General features: G+C 42.4%; 2 protein-coding genes across 3 annotated transcripts in view; one reads left to right on the forward strand and one right to left on the reverse strand.

Moving 5' to 3' along the window:
• PDXDC1 (pyridoxal dependent decarboxylase domain containing 1) overlaps positions 1-8,627 on the forward strand; it is an 86,905-nt gene extending 78,278 nt beyond the window's left edge. Inside the window, exons 17-23 of the mRNA XM_083153304.1 lie at positions 45-216; positions 2,303-2,421; positions 3,116-3,237; positions 5,314-5,406; positions 5,486-5,582; positions 6,005-6,103; positions 6,346-8,627. Of these exons, the coding sequence (XP_083009430.1) occupies positions 45-216; positions 2,303-2,421; positions 3,116-3,237; positions 5,314-5,406; positions 5,486-5,582; positions 6,005-6,103; positions 6,346-6,575 (932 nt within the window). The 3' untranslated portion in view covers positions 6,576-8,627. The remainder of the gene's footprint in view (positions 1-44; positions 217-2,302; positions 2,422-3,115; positions 3,238-5,313; positions 5,407-5,485; positions 5,583-6,004; positions 6,104-6,345) is intronic.
• A 3,036-nt stretch (positions 8,628-11,663) lies between these two features.
• The window catches only part of NTAN1 (N-terminal asparagine amidase), a 43,575-nt gene continuing 36,044 nt past the window's right edge, over positions 11,664-19,194 (reverse strand). The window contains exons 8-9 of one of the 2 annotated variants that reach the window (XM_083153308.1): positions 12,542-12,655; positions 11,664-12,319 (exon numbers count right to left, since the gene is read on the reverse strand). In XM_083153308.1, the coding sequence (XP_083009434.1) occupies positions 12,155-12,319; positions 12,542-12,655 (279 nt within the window). In that variant the 3' untranslated portion in view covers positions 11,664-12,154. The remainder of the gene's footprint in view (positions 12,320-12,541; positions 12,656-19,194) is intronic. The other variant, XM_083153307.1, reaches the window with a different exon arrangement.

A 19,194-nucleotide genomic window follows, 5' to 3' on the forward strand; every position in this document is an offset into this window, starting at 1 on the left:
TGTTTACCTGTAATAATATAGCAGAGATTTATGTTTGTTAATAGTTCTAGGCACAACAGCGGAGGACGTCGATCAGTTGGTGGAATGTATAATGTTGAAGACTCCTGTTATGCAGAATACACTGCAGCTGAAAGAAGAGTTCAGATTAGAAGTTGAAAGGATAGCTGGACTGTCCTATATTGTTGACTACAGCTGGGCTGGACTTGGTGTTATAAGGTACTACCGGTATAGGGAAACCACAAGCCAAGATCAATGACTCGACAAGTCAATAAACATGTTTTGATGCAAGAATATGATAAATATGTGGCTAAACTAAAATGTATTATTTATTCATCTAGAATTTATATAGATCTATGATTTTGAGAGCAGAAGTAGACTTAGTTGACTTAGTGCTACAACATGCTGGGCAAGTTTGATGGCGGTCGCTCGAACTCTGGCCCTTATTCTAGTCCACTCGCAGAGGCAAATTCCTTCTCAAATGGGCAGAACCATGTGCACTGCAGGTGGGGCAGATGTAACTTGTGCAGAGAGAATTAGATTTGGGTGAGTTATTTTGTTTCTGTGCAGGAAAAATACTGACTGCTTTATTTTTACACTGCAATATAGATCTCACTTTGCAGTAAAACCCCACCCAAATCTAATTCTCTGTGCACATGTTACATCTGCCCCACCTGCAGTACACATGGTTTTGTCCATTTGAGAAGGAATTTGCCTCTGCGAGCGAACCAGAATAAGGCCCTCTGTCTGGGAGATCATCAGTAGTGATGACTCCTGGATCTACTGTTTTGCCCCTGAGGCCAAACAACAAACGTCCCAGTGGACCCCAGTTGGAGATGCACCACCACAGAAGCTCCAGTGTGACTGTAGCGTGGCCAAGCCCGATGGTGTTTGTTCTTGTGGCCAAGACTGGTCATGTAGCTACCACTCATGCAGCAGAGACAATAAATGGAGACTAGTACGGCAACCAATGCCTGCTGCAAGTTCTGGAATCTATTTACAAGCGTCATCCAAGACCTTGCGGTTGTTTGTAAAGTTCTCCATAGTGACAATGCACCTGGCCACAAGTCCAAGAAAGTGGTGGATTTTCTGATCCATGAACGCATGTAGGAACTTAGTCATCCACTATACAGTACAGACCTGGCCCTCTGCTACATTTTCGTGTTCCCACCAATTGAGTACAAGATGCATGGGATTAATTTTGAGTCCCTGAAAGCTGCAGCAGACCACTTCATTCAGCATGTAGAAGGCGTATTTGATTTGAACTGGTCCACCTGCTTCACTAAGTGGTTTGAGCGCATGCAGCTACTGTAAATCTTTTGAAAAATGTTGTGTAAATAAAGTACTTTTTGTGCATCTGGAAACTTACCTGGCACAGCAAAAGTCTATCCAAAATGGCTTAAAAAAAAAGGGTAGTCCACCTTTTCAGAAAAACAAAAAGCAGAAGGGGGTGATGCTTCGCAATTATGGTGGGGCTCTGGCTCTATTTTGCCATCCAGGGTCCAAAAGGACATGAATTCATGGCAGAACTACCAGTGGTGCTGAGGTTGCATTGTACCAGGGGCCCTAGGGAGTAAAGGACAAACTGCTGCCCAGCCCAGTAATGAGTTGTACCCTAGCCCGCCACCTGATCATTTTGAGCAATGTCTGAGAACTAGCCCTGACCCACTGCTCACCCAATGCCTTTCCCTGCTGCCCACTGCCTCACTCAATGTCTCAAACACTGACTCCCTGCCACCCTCTACCTCACCTCATAACTGACTGGGGAGAGGTAGAGGGTGACTAGAAAAAAAGCTGCAGCTGCTACATTATAGCACTTCGTATACAGATTTGGAGACTCAGTCGCACACAGATGTGTCATATATCAAATTGATCAGCACAATCACAATGTTGTGTGACTAAAAAGCATTTGCGGCAAGAGAAAAGCAAAAAAAATGTCAGACACTAGCAAAGTCTCATGTGACCTGGCATGTCAAGAGGGGGCTGTGTGGCGCACATGTAAGAGGACGCAGATAGGGTGAGGTAACAGGAGCTTGGACACTTTTTAAGTCTAATGGCCAATAAAATCAGCTCCTCCCCGTTGCATATCATTATTGACTTCAGGAAATTCAGTTTTGTACTGGTCGCCTGATCTCTAGCTCCTATGACAGACACGTTGCTTTATTATTCAGATTATTTTTTTTTTACTACTTTAATTAATTGTGGGTTAATTTCTCACCTTACTATATTATTCTTGTCAGCCCACTCTGTATTCCAGGACAAAATGCACAAAGCATTTTAATCACAAGTGGTTTCCTTCCTGCAGGTATGAGAATGTAAGCGAGGAACTGGATGTTGGCAAACGAGAAGCGGAACGTGAAAATATTACTGCTTCCCTGCTGAAGAAGCTGAATGAATTGGAGTCTGATCTCTCATTCTCTTCCGGTATTTATGATGAGTTTTTACAAAGAATAAAGTGTGTTTTTATTTCTGAAATATTAATCCATTGCTTGCGCTCAATAATTTAGAAGTCTCCCCTTTCTCAAACAATCATTAAGCTTAATTATCGTTAGGTGTCATTAGAACATGGTTTTCTGATTTTTTTAATGAAAAGTGAGTGCTGGGAAATTAGTTAAGCATTTCATTTTACGGACTCATTAAAACCGGTTAGCACACTGCACAAGAATTAATTGCTTGACCCAAAAGCATGTTAATCTGTGACAATCTGGTTAGACAGGCCTATCTGACAAAAAGACACCTCTGCCATAAAAAAAAAATGTTTACCTAAATTATGACCAATTTGTATGTGTGTAACTATGGAAGAAAACAGAGCTCTAGACTTGCACACTCTACTTCAGATTATGTAGAGAGGAGCCACTATCCAAATGTTAATACAGGGAGGGGGTAATCTGCCCTCTATAAGGTTTTTCTGTTTGATCCATGTAAAATGAAGATGTGAACAAGGCCCGTAGTTGCATGAGAATATAAGGAATCCTACTGGATCCACAGAGCATTCTAGATATTTCTTTATATTGGTTTTTATAGACCACTAGCCCGGGATTGCCAGAGACCACAATATTCTGTTGTACCTATTTTAGTCATTTGGTGAATAAGGTCAATTTGTGTCTTGATCTTGTAGGGCCTGAGTTTGGAGCGGAGAAAAACTGCATTTACATTGGTATGGCAACTGAAGACCTGGATGTTTCAGAGCTGGTAGAAACCATTGCAACGATGGGCCGAGACATAGAGGAAAACACAAAGGTATGGACTAGTAATTTAGTGTCGTTGGTCTGTCTTTGCTTGCTGAAATTCTGGTCTTGAGGAAGAGGCATGTGTGCTCTCAAAGGTCTACCTCCCCCTGTCTAGTGCAATGGCAGGAAACCCCTTACAAACATCTTCCAAACGCACACATTGCCCAAAAGCATTGACTGAGTTAGAGTGCAGGGCACATCTTGTATTAACAGACTTGTCATGCCTTCTACCTGGTGCTACCAGGCATCCATATTGAATCTTATAGCAACTCTGTGAGGACATTTAGGTCAGAAGAAACGGATAGTTTGATGGTCAAAGTGTATTATACTGAGGCATTTTCCTTTTTTTCTTTCATAGTAGTGTATTTTTAGGTGTATTTTGAATAACAAAATTTTGTTTACCTGCTAAATCTGTTTGTCTGTTGCCATGGTGGACACTGGACCAAGGGGATATAGAAGTGCTAGAGGAGGCTGACCACTAAAGTGTTATCTTTTTAGGACAACCCAGGCTTCTCCTTCCCCAGAGGAAAGGAGGAAAAAACAGGCACACAAACGTTACACAAGAGGGGGGTGAGGAACCTGGTATAATTCAAACCCAAATACAACAAAGAAAAGCCAGGAATAATTGGCAGGGATATCCAAGGTTCCCCCATGGCATCTGAAAGATAAGTACCAAAACCATTTTAGACATTGCAAAGCTGAATGTTGGCCAGACGACTTTGGCCAAAATCAGCATCTCTAGTGGCAAAGCTGTGAAAGGAAAGAAACAAATAAGTTTGTGCAGAGGAAAAAGCGAGTCCCTGAAATTTTAACAAAAGGTGCACAAACCTGGACTTGCAAGGACGTATGAAGGCCCAGATTGAAGTCTGCCTGCAACAAGGACAAATGGCAGGATGCACTACAGACCAAGTCTGCTGGAGGGGAGGGATGCCGGCCAAATGTGGACGTTTCTTTAAAGCAACAGTAAAAATAAATAAAAAAAAGGTTCCCCCTATAGTACATCCTGCCAAATGTGCCTTTAATTAAAGCACGTCACTTCTTAGCCTGATTTATATAACCCACCATACTCCTACTACTCCACCATACTCCTTCAGAAGAAGCATGCAACTCCAGGAATTAATACTCAGGAGGAACAGACAGCACAGGACCAACTGACATGCCACCTACATTTGATATTTGAGGTGATCGGACTGTGACAAGTTGGCATATTAAGGCATGGGATGAACCACATTTTGGGAACAGATGTGAGCCCAGTCTCTGTACTAAGGAGAACCTAATGACAAGGATCCAACAGTGGATTTCTATTTTCTAGATTGTATATAGAACATTGTTCTCTAGTCACCTTTATCTTGTCAATACTACACCTGTTGGAGGTATATATATTATATATGCATTCACTGTGGCCAGATTCCATGTGATAATCATATGCGCACTTACAGTACTCTGATAGCAAGGAGCGCACTCTTATATGTTTTCCTTGGGGTTGGCAAGGAATGGAGACATCCAGTTAACCCTTTAGTTCCCAGCCTCCACCAGCACTGCTATACCTCCGTGGTCTCTCTCGTGTGACCCTCAAGGCTAAGAGGGAAATAAATATTCACACACAGAAGTGATGCATGCAATAAAGCCAGTGTCATTGTGTCATTGTGTTCATGATCTGTTAGAGACACAAATGATAATACACTGAGCAGTCTCCTCCTAGTCTCTGCCAGCACACACATGTACATGCCATTTCCCCTGACCTTGGTGGCTCCAAATGCCAAGCCATTAGGCACACTTGTAAATAATGTAAAAATAAGTATTGTGGCGCCATATTGTATGCTGGCCCTTTTACTGGCTTATAAAAATGTAATTGAGAAACGCCATTTTTTGTATCCCGTTCGCACTGCATAGCGACAGCTTTACACCGGCTACGCTGCAGTCCCTGCTGCTCATCCATGAGGCCATGTGCATCATGCAGCCTACAGAGGGATCTCTGGCTTGTAGTTTGGGCTGTCTGCAGAGCCATGACTGTACACTACAGTAAGGATAGAAATGCTAATGTTTGGCTCAGGCTAAGCCCGGCTGACTTTGTTTCCCTGTGCAGCTGCTTGAAAACATGACTGAAGTAGTAAGAAAAGGTATTCTGGAAGCTGAAGTCCAGCTGCTGAAGGCCAACGATGAGCGACTGATGGAGGAGGTAAGACCGAGCCGCAGACTGGTGGTGGTGGTTCTGATAGTCGCAGAGCATACTGTAATGTCTCCTATGTGTCTCACAGGGTGTGCTACGGCAGATCCCTCTGGTTGGGTCAGTGCTTAATTGGCTTTCTCCCGTTCAAGCTACACCAAAGGGCAGAACATTTAACTTAACAGCAGGTGAGATCATGTTGTCTCTCTCCCTTTTGCTGTAATGCAAGTGCTTGGATCACATCTGCCCATGTAAAGGGGTCTGGTATACAAGGTTGGCAGGCTGAATGTCAACATTCATCATGTAGACACTGCTGAAAAATTGACATGATAGAATGTTGACAGGCTGCCCCCGATCCTGCTGGTAGCTGCAGTTCCATTTCCTGGCGTTCACACATCAAACCGTTTCTGCACAGACTTCTGATGAGAATTTACCCTCTGACGCCCATCTCTCAGCCTAACTCCAGTGTCCACAGTGCTGGGGTTTCACATGGCGACATTGGACATATAAATATTCTGATTTCAACAATGTCAGAATTATAATTATAATTTTACGATAACGGTCTGCTGCATATGACTGAAATAACAAAGTCTGTATTTATGTTCTACAGGGTCCCTAGAATCAACGGAAACAACATATGTGTCCAAAGCACAAACTGGAACTAGTCCTCCCCCAACTCCAACCTCAGGATATGCAAAGAGGCACCCAGGTACAGCAATGTCCTTGATAATCTCCTTACTGTTCAGGACTTCTGTAGTGTGTATGTGTGTATTCAGTTACATGTCCTCTCCTGCCCCCCAATTATCCTAGAAGTGCCATGGAAAATTGTTGATACTCTAGGGAGCGGTGATTCAAAAAAGTTTAGGAACCACTCCAGTAGACTTTCCAATATTTTTTTGGATGTCTTAAAGCCATTGTTTTTATCCTATCACCGTAATGTTGTTTCAACAGGTCAGAAGTTGTTTAAAAGACTATCCAGAAATTCTGATGCAATCAGCGAGACCAGCTCCATAAGTCACTTGGAAGAAGTAGAAAATATGGAGGCTTCCCCTTCACCAGAGCCAATGTCGCCTTCTAGTCCCAGCGAACCATTCACCCTGTCCAGTGAATCTCAAAGTGACGAATCCCAGGAGCCCGATCCGTTGGACATTAAGACAGTGGAGTCCGAAAGCCTGAGATAAAACAATGTATTTTGTTACTGAGCACCTAACCAGAGATGAACGCTTTAGGCGTAAGGGTGTTAAACTGATTTGAAATGTGAACTGTGCCATGCAATCTTACAGTAGCAACTACTGTACTAAATTATTAGCCTATGTGCACAAAAAATACAAATTAATATACTGGTAGAGATGTCAGCGTCACAATACTGATGCTTCTACAAATGGTAACTACATTTACTGCGCATCTTGTAATGTCAAGAGTTCGATTTTTATGATCAATTTATTTTAGTTACTGGAATTATCATTTTTCAAGTTATTTCTCTTCATATGAAACGTTAATTTAAAATCTACATCTTTAAATATTGGCGTTTACTTTCAATTAAACGGTCAGTAGTTCTGCACATTGCATTCTAAGTCTTGTTATTTGCACAGTTCGTGTGTGTTAATGAATTACTTAGCCGTCCATTTTTTTTTGTGAGGGTTCTAGGTCCAGAGATGTAGGGTTTTTAAAAATCAGTCTGTTAATTGGCTCTTCTTCTCTCTGTACAGAACGGAACATTAATTGAGGAATCCTAAAGCCTTTTTTTTTTTTTTAATTGATCCTGATTTGTCAGTTAATCTGCCAGTACTGTATAATGAAAATGCACTATTTTATTTAATATTTAGAATTGTCAAACTGCAGGTATCCATCGAGATAATATATGTAGCATGCCAGTATAATGTTTACACTACTGGCAGGGGTTGGAATCATGTGTCTGCTTTATCACAATTTATGTGTATAGCGTTTCTTACAAGTAACACACACAGAAAAGATACTGACTTGTTCTAATGACTGCAAATAATATATAGTAACTTTATTAATGAATGTTTAGAAAGAGCTGAGCACCACGTTAAATTCACATTGAATTTCTGTTGAATGATAATGTATGTACTCTTCAATTCATTCCACTGAATCCCACAGATCTGACACAAAGCATTGGGTGTGATGATGCATTGTGGGGCAAAGTACGAACACAGACTAAATATTTTCTTAATATTAACACTGCATTCTCAAGTTGATCACGCATTTTCTTTTGCACTGAAACTGGAAAAGGTTTGCAATTAAATAGATTTGGGTGCCCAGCAAATGACGAATTTCAACTGCTCCTTAAGGGACCACTAAACTACATTCTATCTAATATAGAAGTGTTTCTAACATAATATACATTGATTTGAGTGCTTTCTTTTCTGATATGGTCTTTACATTGATTGAAGGATGCACACAGAATGATGTGTCTAACATAATTGATAACAATAGCATGTGCATAACACAGGGTTGCCGACTTGTTGACAGTCTCGAGACTGTCAACATCACTTCTGGGGGCGGGGCCTGATGGAGAAATCATCAGTCCCTGGCCCCAGTAATGCAAATACCGCAACACGCGGGTCTCCGATGAGGGGGCAGGGCTAAATATGCACGATTTGCATATTTAGCCCTACCCCCTTCTGCCAAAATGCCTCGAATCGCGGCAATTTAACGCTTCCGCCACCACAAGGTACATGAGGGGGGAAGGGGACAGCCAGAATCCGGGAGGGTTGCCCCCTTCCCGGGGGATCCTCCCGGCCATTACGGGAGGGTTGGCAACCCTGGCATCACATGGTACATCAAAAAAAATGTCAAACCTCTCATTTTGATAATGAATGGACAAGTATGTGTGTATGTTACGTGCAGCTCTTCTATATAGCACAATGTGTATGGTGGTCCTTTAATGAGGTGTTGGGAATCACAGCAGACATGCATCCCATCTAGCACTGGAATTTCCGGAGTGCAATGTTCTCATTAAAGTGCTAATGCAGCCAAGTCTTCCTCCTTCAGTTGTTTTACGGTTTATTGGTGCAATGAAGTCTACATTTACTAAGTTTACTCTTGGGGCATGGGGTGGGAAATCAGTTTCAGTCTATATAAAAATAATAATAATTTTTACTGTTTTTATAAATATATATATTTCAGATTGTGGATTACAGTTTACCTTTTGTTTGTTGAATTAAACTGTGTATAAATATACCTGTTTGAATAAAGTCAACATTTTCATCTGTGTGGTTATGTAGAATGATTCATATTAGTTATGCAGCGTGTGGTTGGTGTGTTATTGTCAGAGTGTGTGTGTGTGTGTGTGTGTGTGTGTTTGAAACTTGAGGGACCTGCACACCAATCAGAAATAAGGGTTAGGTGCCAGTCCAGAAATCATTAATAGGAAAACTGTATATCCAAGCAAGCCAGATACAGACAGAACAGCACTCCTTTTTAGCAAAAACTAATGTCCATTTAATATCCAAAAATCAATAACCGGATAATTCACAGTTCAGCTTAATGAAGCCAATGCATAATGGGACACCAGTATAATCACATATCCAAGGCATGGCTATTTCGAGTTGGCATTCAAAGCCTTTCTCTTAGACTGACCCAAACAGGCTGTTGCCCACAAGTTTCATATAGTAGTCTAATTACCAGTTAACCCAAAAGCACCTGTGCCAATTAATGTATCAGCCAATCAGCTGCAGCAACACCTATCCTGCCTCCAAACGGGATGTCCATATATGGTCACCAATAAGGCCTAGTAGCATGGGTCTTCAACCTGTGGCCCACCAGATGTTGTGAAACTACATGTTCCAACATGCATTGCCACATTTTTTTACTATAAGAGCATGCCAAAACTGTCAGGGCATGCTGGGACATGTAGTTCCTGTTTCGGCTGCCCTTTCACTCCTGAAAAAGGACGTTGTGATCTGGACGATGAGTCCGAATTACTGTGAGATATGTGATTCCATGTCTGTAATCTTTTTGTAAAAACGCCTCCTAGTGCCCTCGTTGGGTTGCCAGGGATGTAGAGCGGTCTGTTTGTTTAGCCAAGGGTAGACCCTCAGATCTTTATAATCCTCCTTGACCTTTCTATACTTGGATTTTTTTTTTAAGATCAACAACACTGTTCTAAAGGCCTTCACGCCTTCTGACAATTTAGTCATCCAGGAGCCCCCTTCATCTGCTTTCATAACATCTAAACAACTGCGTTTGCACTCAGCAATGTCTATTTTTAGATAATCAATCTCAGTGTTGACCTGTTGTATAACCAGTTATTTCTTTTCATTTAGATATAGTGGTTCAGCCAAGTGTGTTAAACGGCTTCACCTACTGCCGATAGCAGATTGATACAATCCTGTATGCCTGTAATAATTTTCTTAAGATTAGTATGATAAACTTGTGAATTGCTCTCTATATGGGCATTTGATTTTAAAGGAGCATCAACCTTTGACCTTTCCAATATGGCCATGCGCGTCAGTATGCGTGCCACAGTGTTGTTGAGGAATTGGGTATGTCCTGCCAAGATGGCAATGTATTCCAGGATGCGGTCCACAAAAGTTTCCGGTGACTCAGTGTGACACACTGTGGTGCGCCGGAGGCTTTGTCGGACTCTGCATCCCGGGCACGAATTGATGGTGCGGGTGTCGCGGCGCGAAGCGCTGCTGGGCATTGGCTGAGGGAGCGGTGGCCAGCAGCAGGAGGTGGACCACAACTCACCGGATGCCACTGACTATTGGACCAAGGTCCGTGATGCACACGGTATGTAGTGGTCTATGCTCATTCTATTCCACTAGGCCTTATTGGTGACCATATATGGATGTCCGGTTTGGAGGCAGGATAGGTGTTACTGCAGCCGATTGGCTGATACATTAATTGGCACAGGCGCTTTTGGGTTAACTGGTAATTAGACTACTATATGAAACTTGTGGGCAACAGCCTGTTTGGGTCAGTCTAAGAGAAAGGCTTTGAATGCCGAAATGGATTCGTCGACTGCCAACTCGGAATAGCCATGCCTTGGATGTGTGATTATACTGGTGTCCCATTATGCATTGGCTTCATTAAGCTGAACTGTGAATTATCCGGTTATTGATTTTTGGTTATTAAATGCATATTAGTTCCTGCTAAAAAGGAGTGCTGTTCTGTCTGTATCTGGCTTGCTTGGATATACAGTTTTCGTGTGTGTGTATGTGTATATATAGATATATATATATATATATATATATAGATATATATATATATATATATATATAGATATATCAAACAATTTTAGGACTTCTCACAGCGCTAAATTTTTTGGATTTAAAGTGAACTAGCTGCTGCATAGGTCTCAATTTTAATCCCTCCATATGCAAAATTGAGACATATGCAACATCTAGTTCACTTTAAATCCAAAAAATCTAGCGCTGTGAGAAGTTCTGACATTTTTTGAAATGCTTTGTCCTTTTTTTAGTTTACAGTTGAACTATTTTTTGACTGACAAGCAGCAGCAAGATCAAAAACTTTTAGTGCTCAAGGTCTTTTTTTTTGTCTATATCTATAGCTAGCGTCCACATGACTCAGACTATACTAACTTTTGAAGCATTTGCTTCGAGCAGGCTTACTAGTCCTTTTCTATGTTGCTACAAGGAGTCTGCAGCACCTACACAGAGACTGTTATGCTGTATGTCTTCTAATCTGTGCGTTGTCAATCACTTGTCTCTTACACCTGTTCCCCAGCATGGCTATTGTGAGCTCTGGATAAAAAGCAGGGTTAAGGCTCTACCATGGAAGAGGAGATGAGAGACATTAGAGGTTCGGGTTTCTGCTGCTCGATCTGTGTGATGTAAAGCTGGTAGAATTCATCCTACCAATTTACCAGGTAGCAATGTGGTGGAAATGTGTCTTAAACCAGGTCCAACCCGGTATCGATCTGGGTACAAATTACCAGGTCTGACCCAGGCTGCTAGTGAAAAAGGAGTAAGAGAGAGCCAGAGCCAAATCTTGGGACACTGGGAGAAATGTACTAAGCTATAGAAAGTGCAGAGAGAGAAAGCTCCGGCCATGTTACAGGCTGATTTTTTTTTTTTTTAAACTACAGTCAATTTAATAAAGGGAGCCAACTGCATTCTCAAGGCGCACATACACTGTACAATTGTTGGGTGTGATGAGATGCGTGCTCCTGTCATACGTCACATCGCACAGCTCAAAAAGTATGTGCTGCCCATTCCTTTTGTACTAGATCTCATCTCCTTGCAAAACCAATGCAATGCGATATTGTATTCATTAATCGTACCGTGTATGAGCACCTTCAGCGTCAGGATTCCAACTGTCGTATTTCATTCTCAGGCCCTACACCTGCTGCTTAGTCCACAAGCATATTGGTATGGAAATCCATTATTTTACAAACTTCAAATACTAAATCCTGAGAGTGCTTGTACTTTTTATTAATGTCAGAGGATATCTTCTGCCGACTAAAAATGTGAAAATACACAAGTTAATTTGCATAATATATAGTAAAGAGTATAATAAACAGGTTGTCCTATGATGAAACTTGCAGTTTGTACAGATTTACAGAGGAGTGTACATATATTAGCATCATGTGCGTATTACAGAAATAAGCAATGCTAGCTCGGTCATACGTCCACCAGTCTGTTCCTCATTGTGTGCTACTGATCTGCGATTTAGACATAGCCCTATGGAATTTGCATAGATATAAAGCAGCCTGGTCCACCAAAGTGTTCATGTAGCGTACATGTAAAGTACTCATTGGGGGAGAGGAGGTTTAGATCCTTTCCCATTGTCCATTAGCTTTCTTCTTGTAAGATCGGGGCTTTCCATCAGGAAATGTCGATGTCTGTGGATGGGGATTGTCCTTCACAAACTGTAGTGCTGATCTCATATGCTGGACAAAATGTGGAGGCTCTGCCAATGGGGATGTGGAGAAACACTGTAAAACAACAGAATAGTGAGTACGGAAGGGCATGGCAGAGCTAGATACACCTGTCCATTGCAGTGGAGGAATGCTTTCTTATTGGTGACTGTCTACGGCAGGAGACCTACACGCACAAGTGCTAGCGACAGATTTTGTTATTACAATATCAGGACTATATGGTCTTACTTAGGAAATAGTCAGCTGGGGTCTGACTGCACCAGGAAACACTTTACTTACATGTAAAATCTGCTCGTCGTCCTGCTTCAGCCAATAATCAATGTTTGGTAAAGGCGTCCAGGAATAGGGACCTATATTCAGTTGTTCAGCTTTGGAATCGTAAATATTTACCATCTGTAACAGACCACAACATTAAGCTGTCAGCCATATACTTATGTCAAGGTGAAACAAAAATGTAAGCATTCCTCTGGGACTCCTGTAAGAGGAATCTATGCAAATAAGGGTGTGAGATTAATGTGCATTTGATACATTCTCCTATCTGCTTTGTAATCTCCTGACCGAGCTGTACTGATAATCTCTCACAGAGCTGATGGTGGGCTGTTCTTTATCTAGAGACCTTATAGGGTGAGATTTAATAGGATGAGAGATTCAGAAAGTGAGAGATTTGGGAAGAAATCTCCAGTTTTTTTTAAAGCGGCAATCCTTTACACTGCAAGACCAGTTTGATTTTGCAGTGTAAAGGATTGCCGCTTTAAAAAATCTGGAGATTTCTTCCCAAATCTCTCACTTTCTGAATCTCTCATCCTATTAAATCTTACCCTATGTCTACTGTATTGCTATGAAACACACAAAGATTGCAGCTGTCTGTGAAAAGTGTACACTATTCAGTAAGGGAATAAAGTCATCTTAAATGGATAATTTACTGCATGAGTAGCAATAGAAACTTATTATAAAACATTACCTTTATAGTGTATTGTACACAACAGTATAAAAAAAAATAAAAAAGCACCACTCAAAACAAGACCGATCGCTTAGTGTGTATGCTCAATATTGATAACTATCCCCCGTTGTCTGTACAGCAACTCATTGTTGACTACATAGTCAATGAGGCATGCTGTCAGCGTGGACCGGGTGAAGTTAAAGGTGCCCATACATGGTACAATTGTTATGTGTGATGAGATGTGCGCTCCCGTCACACATCTCCTCGCACAGCTCAAAAAGTATGTGCTGCACATACTTTTTGGGTACTTCTGTATTTTCTGGGCTCCCATGTTAAATGCACCCCATTTTTTCATATTCCTACTATCCAACTACGCATGGAGTTGATTTTATATAGTGTGGCGAGCGCAGCGAGCCACCGTGCCCGAAGCATGGCGAGGGGACGCGGTCTCATAAGAAAAACGGGAGCCCAGATATTACATACTTTTTGTACTAGATCCCATCTCATTGCATTGCAAAGCTTATGCAGCCCACACACGCACCGATTCCAGCGTGCGTTGTGGGCTTAACTAGCACACACAGCATCGCATCGTATGCCTTGTGCATACGATGTGCATGCGATGCGATGCTGTGCTAGAAAAAGCTAGTACAAAAAGTATTTGCAGCACATACTTTTTGTACTGTACGATGAGGTGCCGCGGGAACGAGCACCCCATCGCACCGCCGGCATTGGCGCGTGTGTGGGCTTGTATACAATAATTGTACAGTGTATGGGCACCTTAAGGAATGTTCAGTGTGTCAGGGAAAACATTGCCAACATCGCTCATGGAGCATATCGGCTAGTTATATGGGGTTTTAAAGTTCAGTTTTTATCATGGAATCAAGAGATTAGGAAAGACCCTTCCAATGGAAAAGGTTCTATAGCAAGATTGCATTTTGATGGTAGATAAAATCTTGGCTCATCTAGTCTGCCCTAAACACGTCTACTTACACCAACTAGTATACTTTTGAATTGTTGGAGTAAACACACATCAGCAGAATATATAAACTACACAGCAGTTCAGTGCTGTACACTACAAACATCAGTGCTGCAGTAATGTTACCCGTTACACTATCCATATTGCTCTCAAGTGAGAGGGGTGTAGTATGTTAAGGGCTTATTTTCATCAGTACAACATTGTAAAATGTTAATTAGACAAGTGTGTCTACGCATACCTGAGATGTACATTCTCATTACTAGAAGGGGAGGGAAGCTGCAGTGCAGGGTTACAGGAGGAAGAATGTGTGCTTGTCCTGCATGCAGTACGTGACATTTAGGGACAGTGGGGTAGATGAATAAAGTAGTGATAAGGGAGGAGAAGTGATAACGTGCCTAGTACTTTATCACTGGCCAATCAGATCCTGACTGTTAAGTTACAGGCTGGGTTTAAAAAGAAACAGTCAGGAGCTGATTGGCCAGTGATAATATTCCAGGCACTTTATCACTTCTCCCTTAAAGCTGCGTACACATAGGGGCGATATATTGCTCAGTCTCTCCTTTTCATCAGCGACCAGAGATGGGAGCGCGCACCCGCCGATATATCGCCGGTGCACACTCCCATCGCTGGCAATATAGTCGTTCAGCGACCATATTGAACGCGATATTACCAAAAATCGCCCCGTGTGTACACACCTTGACATTGCTTCATACATCTACCCCAGTGTGACAATACCCTATTTCCTGCATAACATGCAGCCAAACCTAGGCCTGGATTACTGTTAGCACAAAGAAGAGGAGAGCTGTGGAATACAATTGTAAAAGCCAAAAAATAAGCTCCCGCTGTAGTGTTTGTGATTAAATCAATACCAGTGGCAATTTGGAACTTTTTAGCTATGGATTGGTAATTTATAGACCCCCATACACCTTAGCACTCATTGACCCCGCTCTGTGATTTTACGTGGTCTTCTGCTTCGTGACCAAGTTGCTGCTGTTCTTAAACAATTTTTAATCAATATCCAGAAGGGATGATATATCACAAACAGTCTTATTGCAAAGATCGCATCCTAACACAGAACCATTTTATATGGCAAATGGAGACTGCACGGCTAAATTATTGATTTATACACCTGTGTCAATGGGTCAGATTGAAATGCCCGAATTCCATAAGTAACAGGTGTGGCCAAATACTTTTGTCCATATAAAGCAGTGTTTCCCAACCTCAAGTACCCCCAATAGTTCCTGTTTCCCAGGTCACCCATCAGCTGCATACATTATTCACTGACATTTTAAAAGATCCACAGGTGAAGCTAATTACCTTGCCTGTGATTCTGTCTGGAGGCCTGGAAAACATGAACTGTTGGGGGTACTTGAGGACCAAGGTTGGAAACCACTGATATATTAATACAGTATGGGGTATACAGTGTTATAAATATTCTTACTTAGGGTGCTAGTAGACCTGGCACAGGCCTATTAGATGTAGCCGGTCTTGGACTGACTATACTGGGGTCATTTTCCCCAGGATTATTACCATGTACCTGTTTCCACTGACAAAAATCCCAGTAGGTGTGCGCTCATCTGCTAAAAACCCAGTAAAAAAAAGAACAGATAAAATAACAGTCTAATCCCTCAGATGTAGAGGTCCACAGAGCTGGTAGATGCCCCCTGCATCCTTGCAGGTTGCGGCATACCTTGCTGAAGCCGGGCCACAATTTAATGTAAAAGCTAGCGGCCCATACCGCTCCAGTTTCCCCTAACACCCCTTTCACACCAGCCTGAAACCTGCGACTAACGCAGGTGTGAAAGGTTCCCCCCTGGTACACGGAATACCCCCCTGGTACACAGAGCTACTGGGTGACCTCACCCTCCGGCGCTGCTGCTATGAGGGCACCGCCTCCTGCTGCTCGCACTCTCGCATCCCCCCCCCGCTCACAACACAAAATGTAGGGACTAGGCTGGTGTGAAAGGGGCCAACCCGGGAATGTTCCTGCAGGATTCGGGGACCGTATGCCTGGGTAAGTCCCTGCATTTTCTGGTGTGAAAGGGGTAAAAGGTGTCTTCTGCCTTGTTTCCTCTGTCCTACTGTATCTGTGGTGAGTCCTATATGTTGGGGTTTCCCTTCATGGCCTCCCTATCCTGCTATCTTAAATAATTTTCTGCTACTACTGTGCTTCCAGCATCATTGTTACTTCCATAGTGTGGGCTTTATAGCCATTTCCACCATACAGTATAAAGGTTTTTTCACCACTTTACTTATATTAAACCCACTATTGGGGATTGGAACAGAAGAGACTCTGTGCCAACATTCTTGATATAGAAACTCCCTCTTGTGTCTGGTCTTTGAAATTGCACTGCCATCTGGATAATTGTAAGGAGACACCATGTTGAGGCACTTTCCTATAGTGGCAGCTGGGTTGTCCAGTGTCAGGATGCAGTCATTAGGTCTACAAGCATTAGGTTGACCACCTAATTAGGTAGGCACTAGGTCAACACATGAAATCAGTCGACATAATCATTAGATTGACGTGATTTTTTGTCCCCTAAAGAGTGGTTTTTCATACCTTACTATCCAAGTGGGCATAGTGCAAAGCTGAAATGACCTCTCCCATCATCTCAGTTTGCCTCAAGTGATCTTCCCTGTCTACACTCATGAAACCTTCATAGTTCAGGACTGCCTAACTCAATACTGAGCATACCTTACCCACTAGCCTTGATATTATCTGCTAGCAATACACATTATAGCATCCACTACTGTATGCTTGTCAAAAGGGGACACCTCTCTATTCTTGCACTTTCTATTATATTGCTTTCTCAGAAGCCTCCTGATTCAGCAACTACTAGGCCTCCATGGCTACCTCGTCACTTGGCTTACTACTTCCTGTCACCATGCCTCTTCAGATGCTCCGGGCATACTGGGCAGATCTCACCACAATGCTTTATGCATCTCAGTGGACTTTGCCCTGATCCTTTAAAAAAAAAAAAAAAAAAAAAATTATATATATCAAAAGAGAATGGGGTTTAGTGATCCTTTTTCCGCGCCGGTTTGTGAGCTGCACTTCTATCGTACCTAGCTGTTAATATAGGTACCAGGTGGGAAAAAATAGAAAGAGAGATAGATGTGCGCTCTGTTCACCACTTAATAACCATACATTGGTACATAAAATGTATATTTATTCAGATTTTCGTTACAATACGAATGAAACAGTTTTTCAAAACAATGACAACAATGTGGATTCCAGATTCAGATATGATGTTGTTCAAATGAACGACAGGAAGAAGATCCGACTTCAAAACATATAGACTTCTTTAGCACACGAAACCCTACGCGTTTCGTCCCTTAGGACTTCATCAGGGGCAAAGATGAAGTTCTGAATGTGAATCCAATCTGGATAGTACCATACATAAAAGTTTCTTCCACGTCAGTTCTGGTAAAACCTCTGTCCTGCAGAGGTATAGGACTTCGAAGAAAAAGTCCAATTTCAGCCGATATGTAGCTTGAAGTGAAACTGCTCAACCACAGAGGCCTTTTCCACGTTAGTGGTTAACAAATACGGTGGAGAAATGATATCCAACTCCTGTGGGTGTGCAGCTACCACTGCTCCATGCTGGTTTGCATGCAGCGCACCTGTACCTTGTTGATTCCTCCATTGACTCACCTGTACCGCTCCTTGATAAAGGTCCATTATGTACGGACCGAAACGTCGGAGCATGGTGATGTTATCCCTTTGACCTCTCTACTCATCTTGTGAATAAAAACATTATTTGATTTTTATCAAAAACTTGACTGTTTTTTGGATAAAGTGGCGAGTGCCTGTGTCTCTAGTTTAGAGAAACCACTTTCTGTCTATTGGAGTTCGGAGTACCCTCTGCACCCCTTCACAGGACACCCCACCGTTGGCTTTACCTCCCCCAGTGAGAGTGCGGTCTACAACTATAACAATATATATATATATATATATATATATATATATATATATATATATATATATATATATATATATATATATATATATATATATATATATATATATATATATATATATATATATATATATATATATATGTCCAAGAGACCGGCACAATCCACTGCAGATATGCAAGTAATAAAGGCTGGGTGCCTGCACGATAGAATAGTATACTTGCTGGGGTTGGAGCGGCACTCGCAGCAGGAGGAAAAAACAGGTACACGTTGTTTAAATGAGCGATGTTTCAACGTCCTTTATTTGGACATTTTCTTCAGGCTCAGCCTGAAGAAAATGTCCAAATAAAGGACGTTGAAACGTCGCTCATTTAAACAACGTGTACCTGTTTTTTCCTCCTGCTGCGAGTGCCGCTCCAACCCCAGCAAGTATATATATATATATATATATATATATATATATATATATATATATATATATATATATATATATATATATATATATATATTGGTCCAAGATAAACGGCACTCAGGAGGCAGGATGGTGAAAGCAAAAAGGTGTATTCAAAGCATTAGGACAAGCTTTCGGGGTATAAGCCCCTTCGTCAGGTCAAACACCTACAGCTGGCTGTAGGTGTTTGACCTGACGAAGGGGCTAATACCCCGAAAGCTTGTCCTAATGCTTTGAATACACCTTTTTGCTTTCACCATCCTGCCTCCTGAGCAGAGGCGTAGGGAGGGCGGAGCCACCGGAGCACACGCTCCGGGCGCAGTTTGGGCGCAGGGCGCCGCCCCCCCTCCGCAAAAGAAGTGGAGTCCAGGGTCCTGCTGCCCTGCAATCATTTATTTCACAAACGCAGGGCAGCGTGCGCCGGCGGATGTCATTTCCGGCGCCTGCCCCTGGCTGCCATGTGTGGCGCCTGCCCCTGGCTGCCCTGCTCACCTGTCCGGCGCCATGTCCGGCGCCTGCCCATGGCTGCCATGTCCTGCGCCTGCCCCCTGGCCTGCCGCCGCGAAAACGATGGGGTCACGTCACGTGACTCCCTGCTCCAGTCCCTAACCAAGCTGCTGCTCGGGCCGGGTCCCGGGCAGCGCTGA

This window comes from Crinia signifera, chromosome 7 (assembly GCF_055691185.1).
Source record: "Crinia signifera chromosome 7, ASM5569118v1, whole genome shotgun sequence".
Lineage (NCBI taxonomy): Eukaryota > Metazoa > Chordata > Amphibia > Anura > Myobatrachidae > Crinia > Crinia signifera.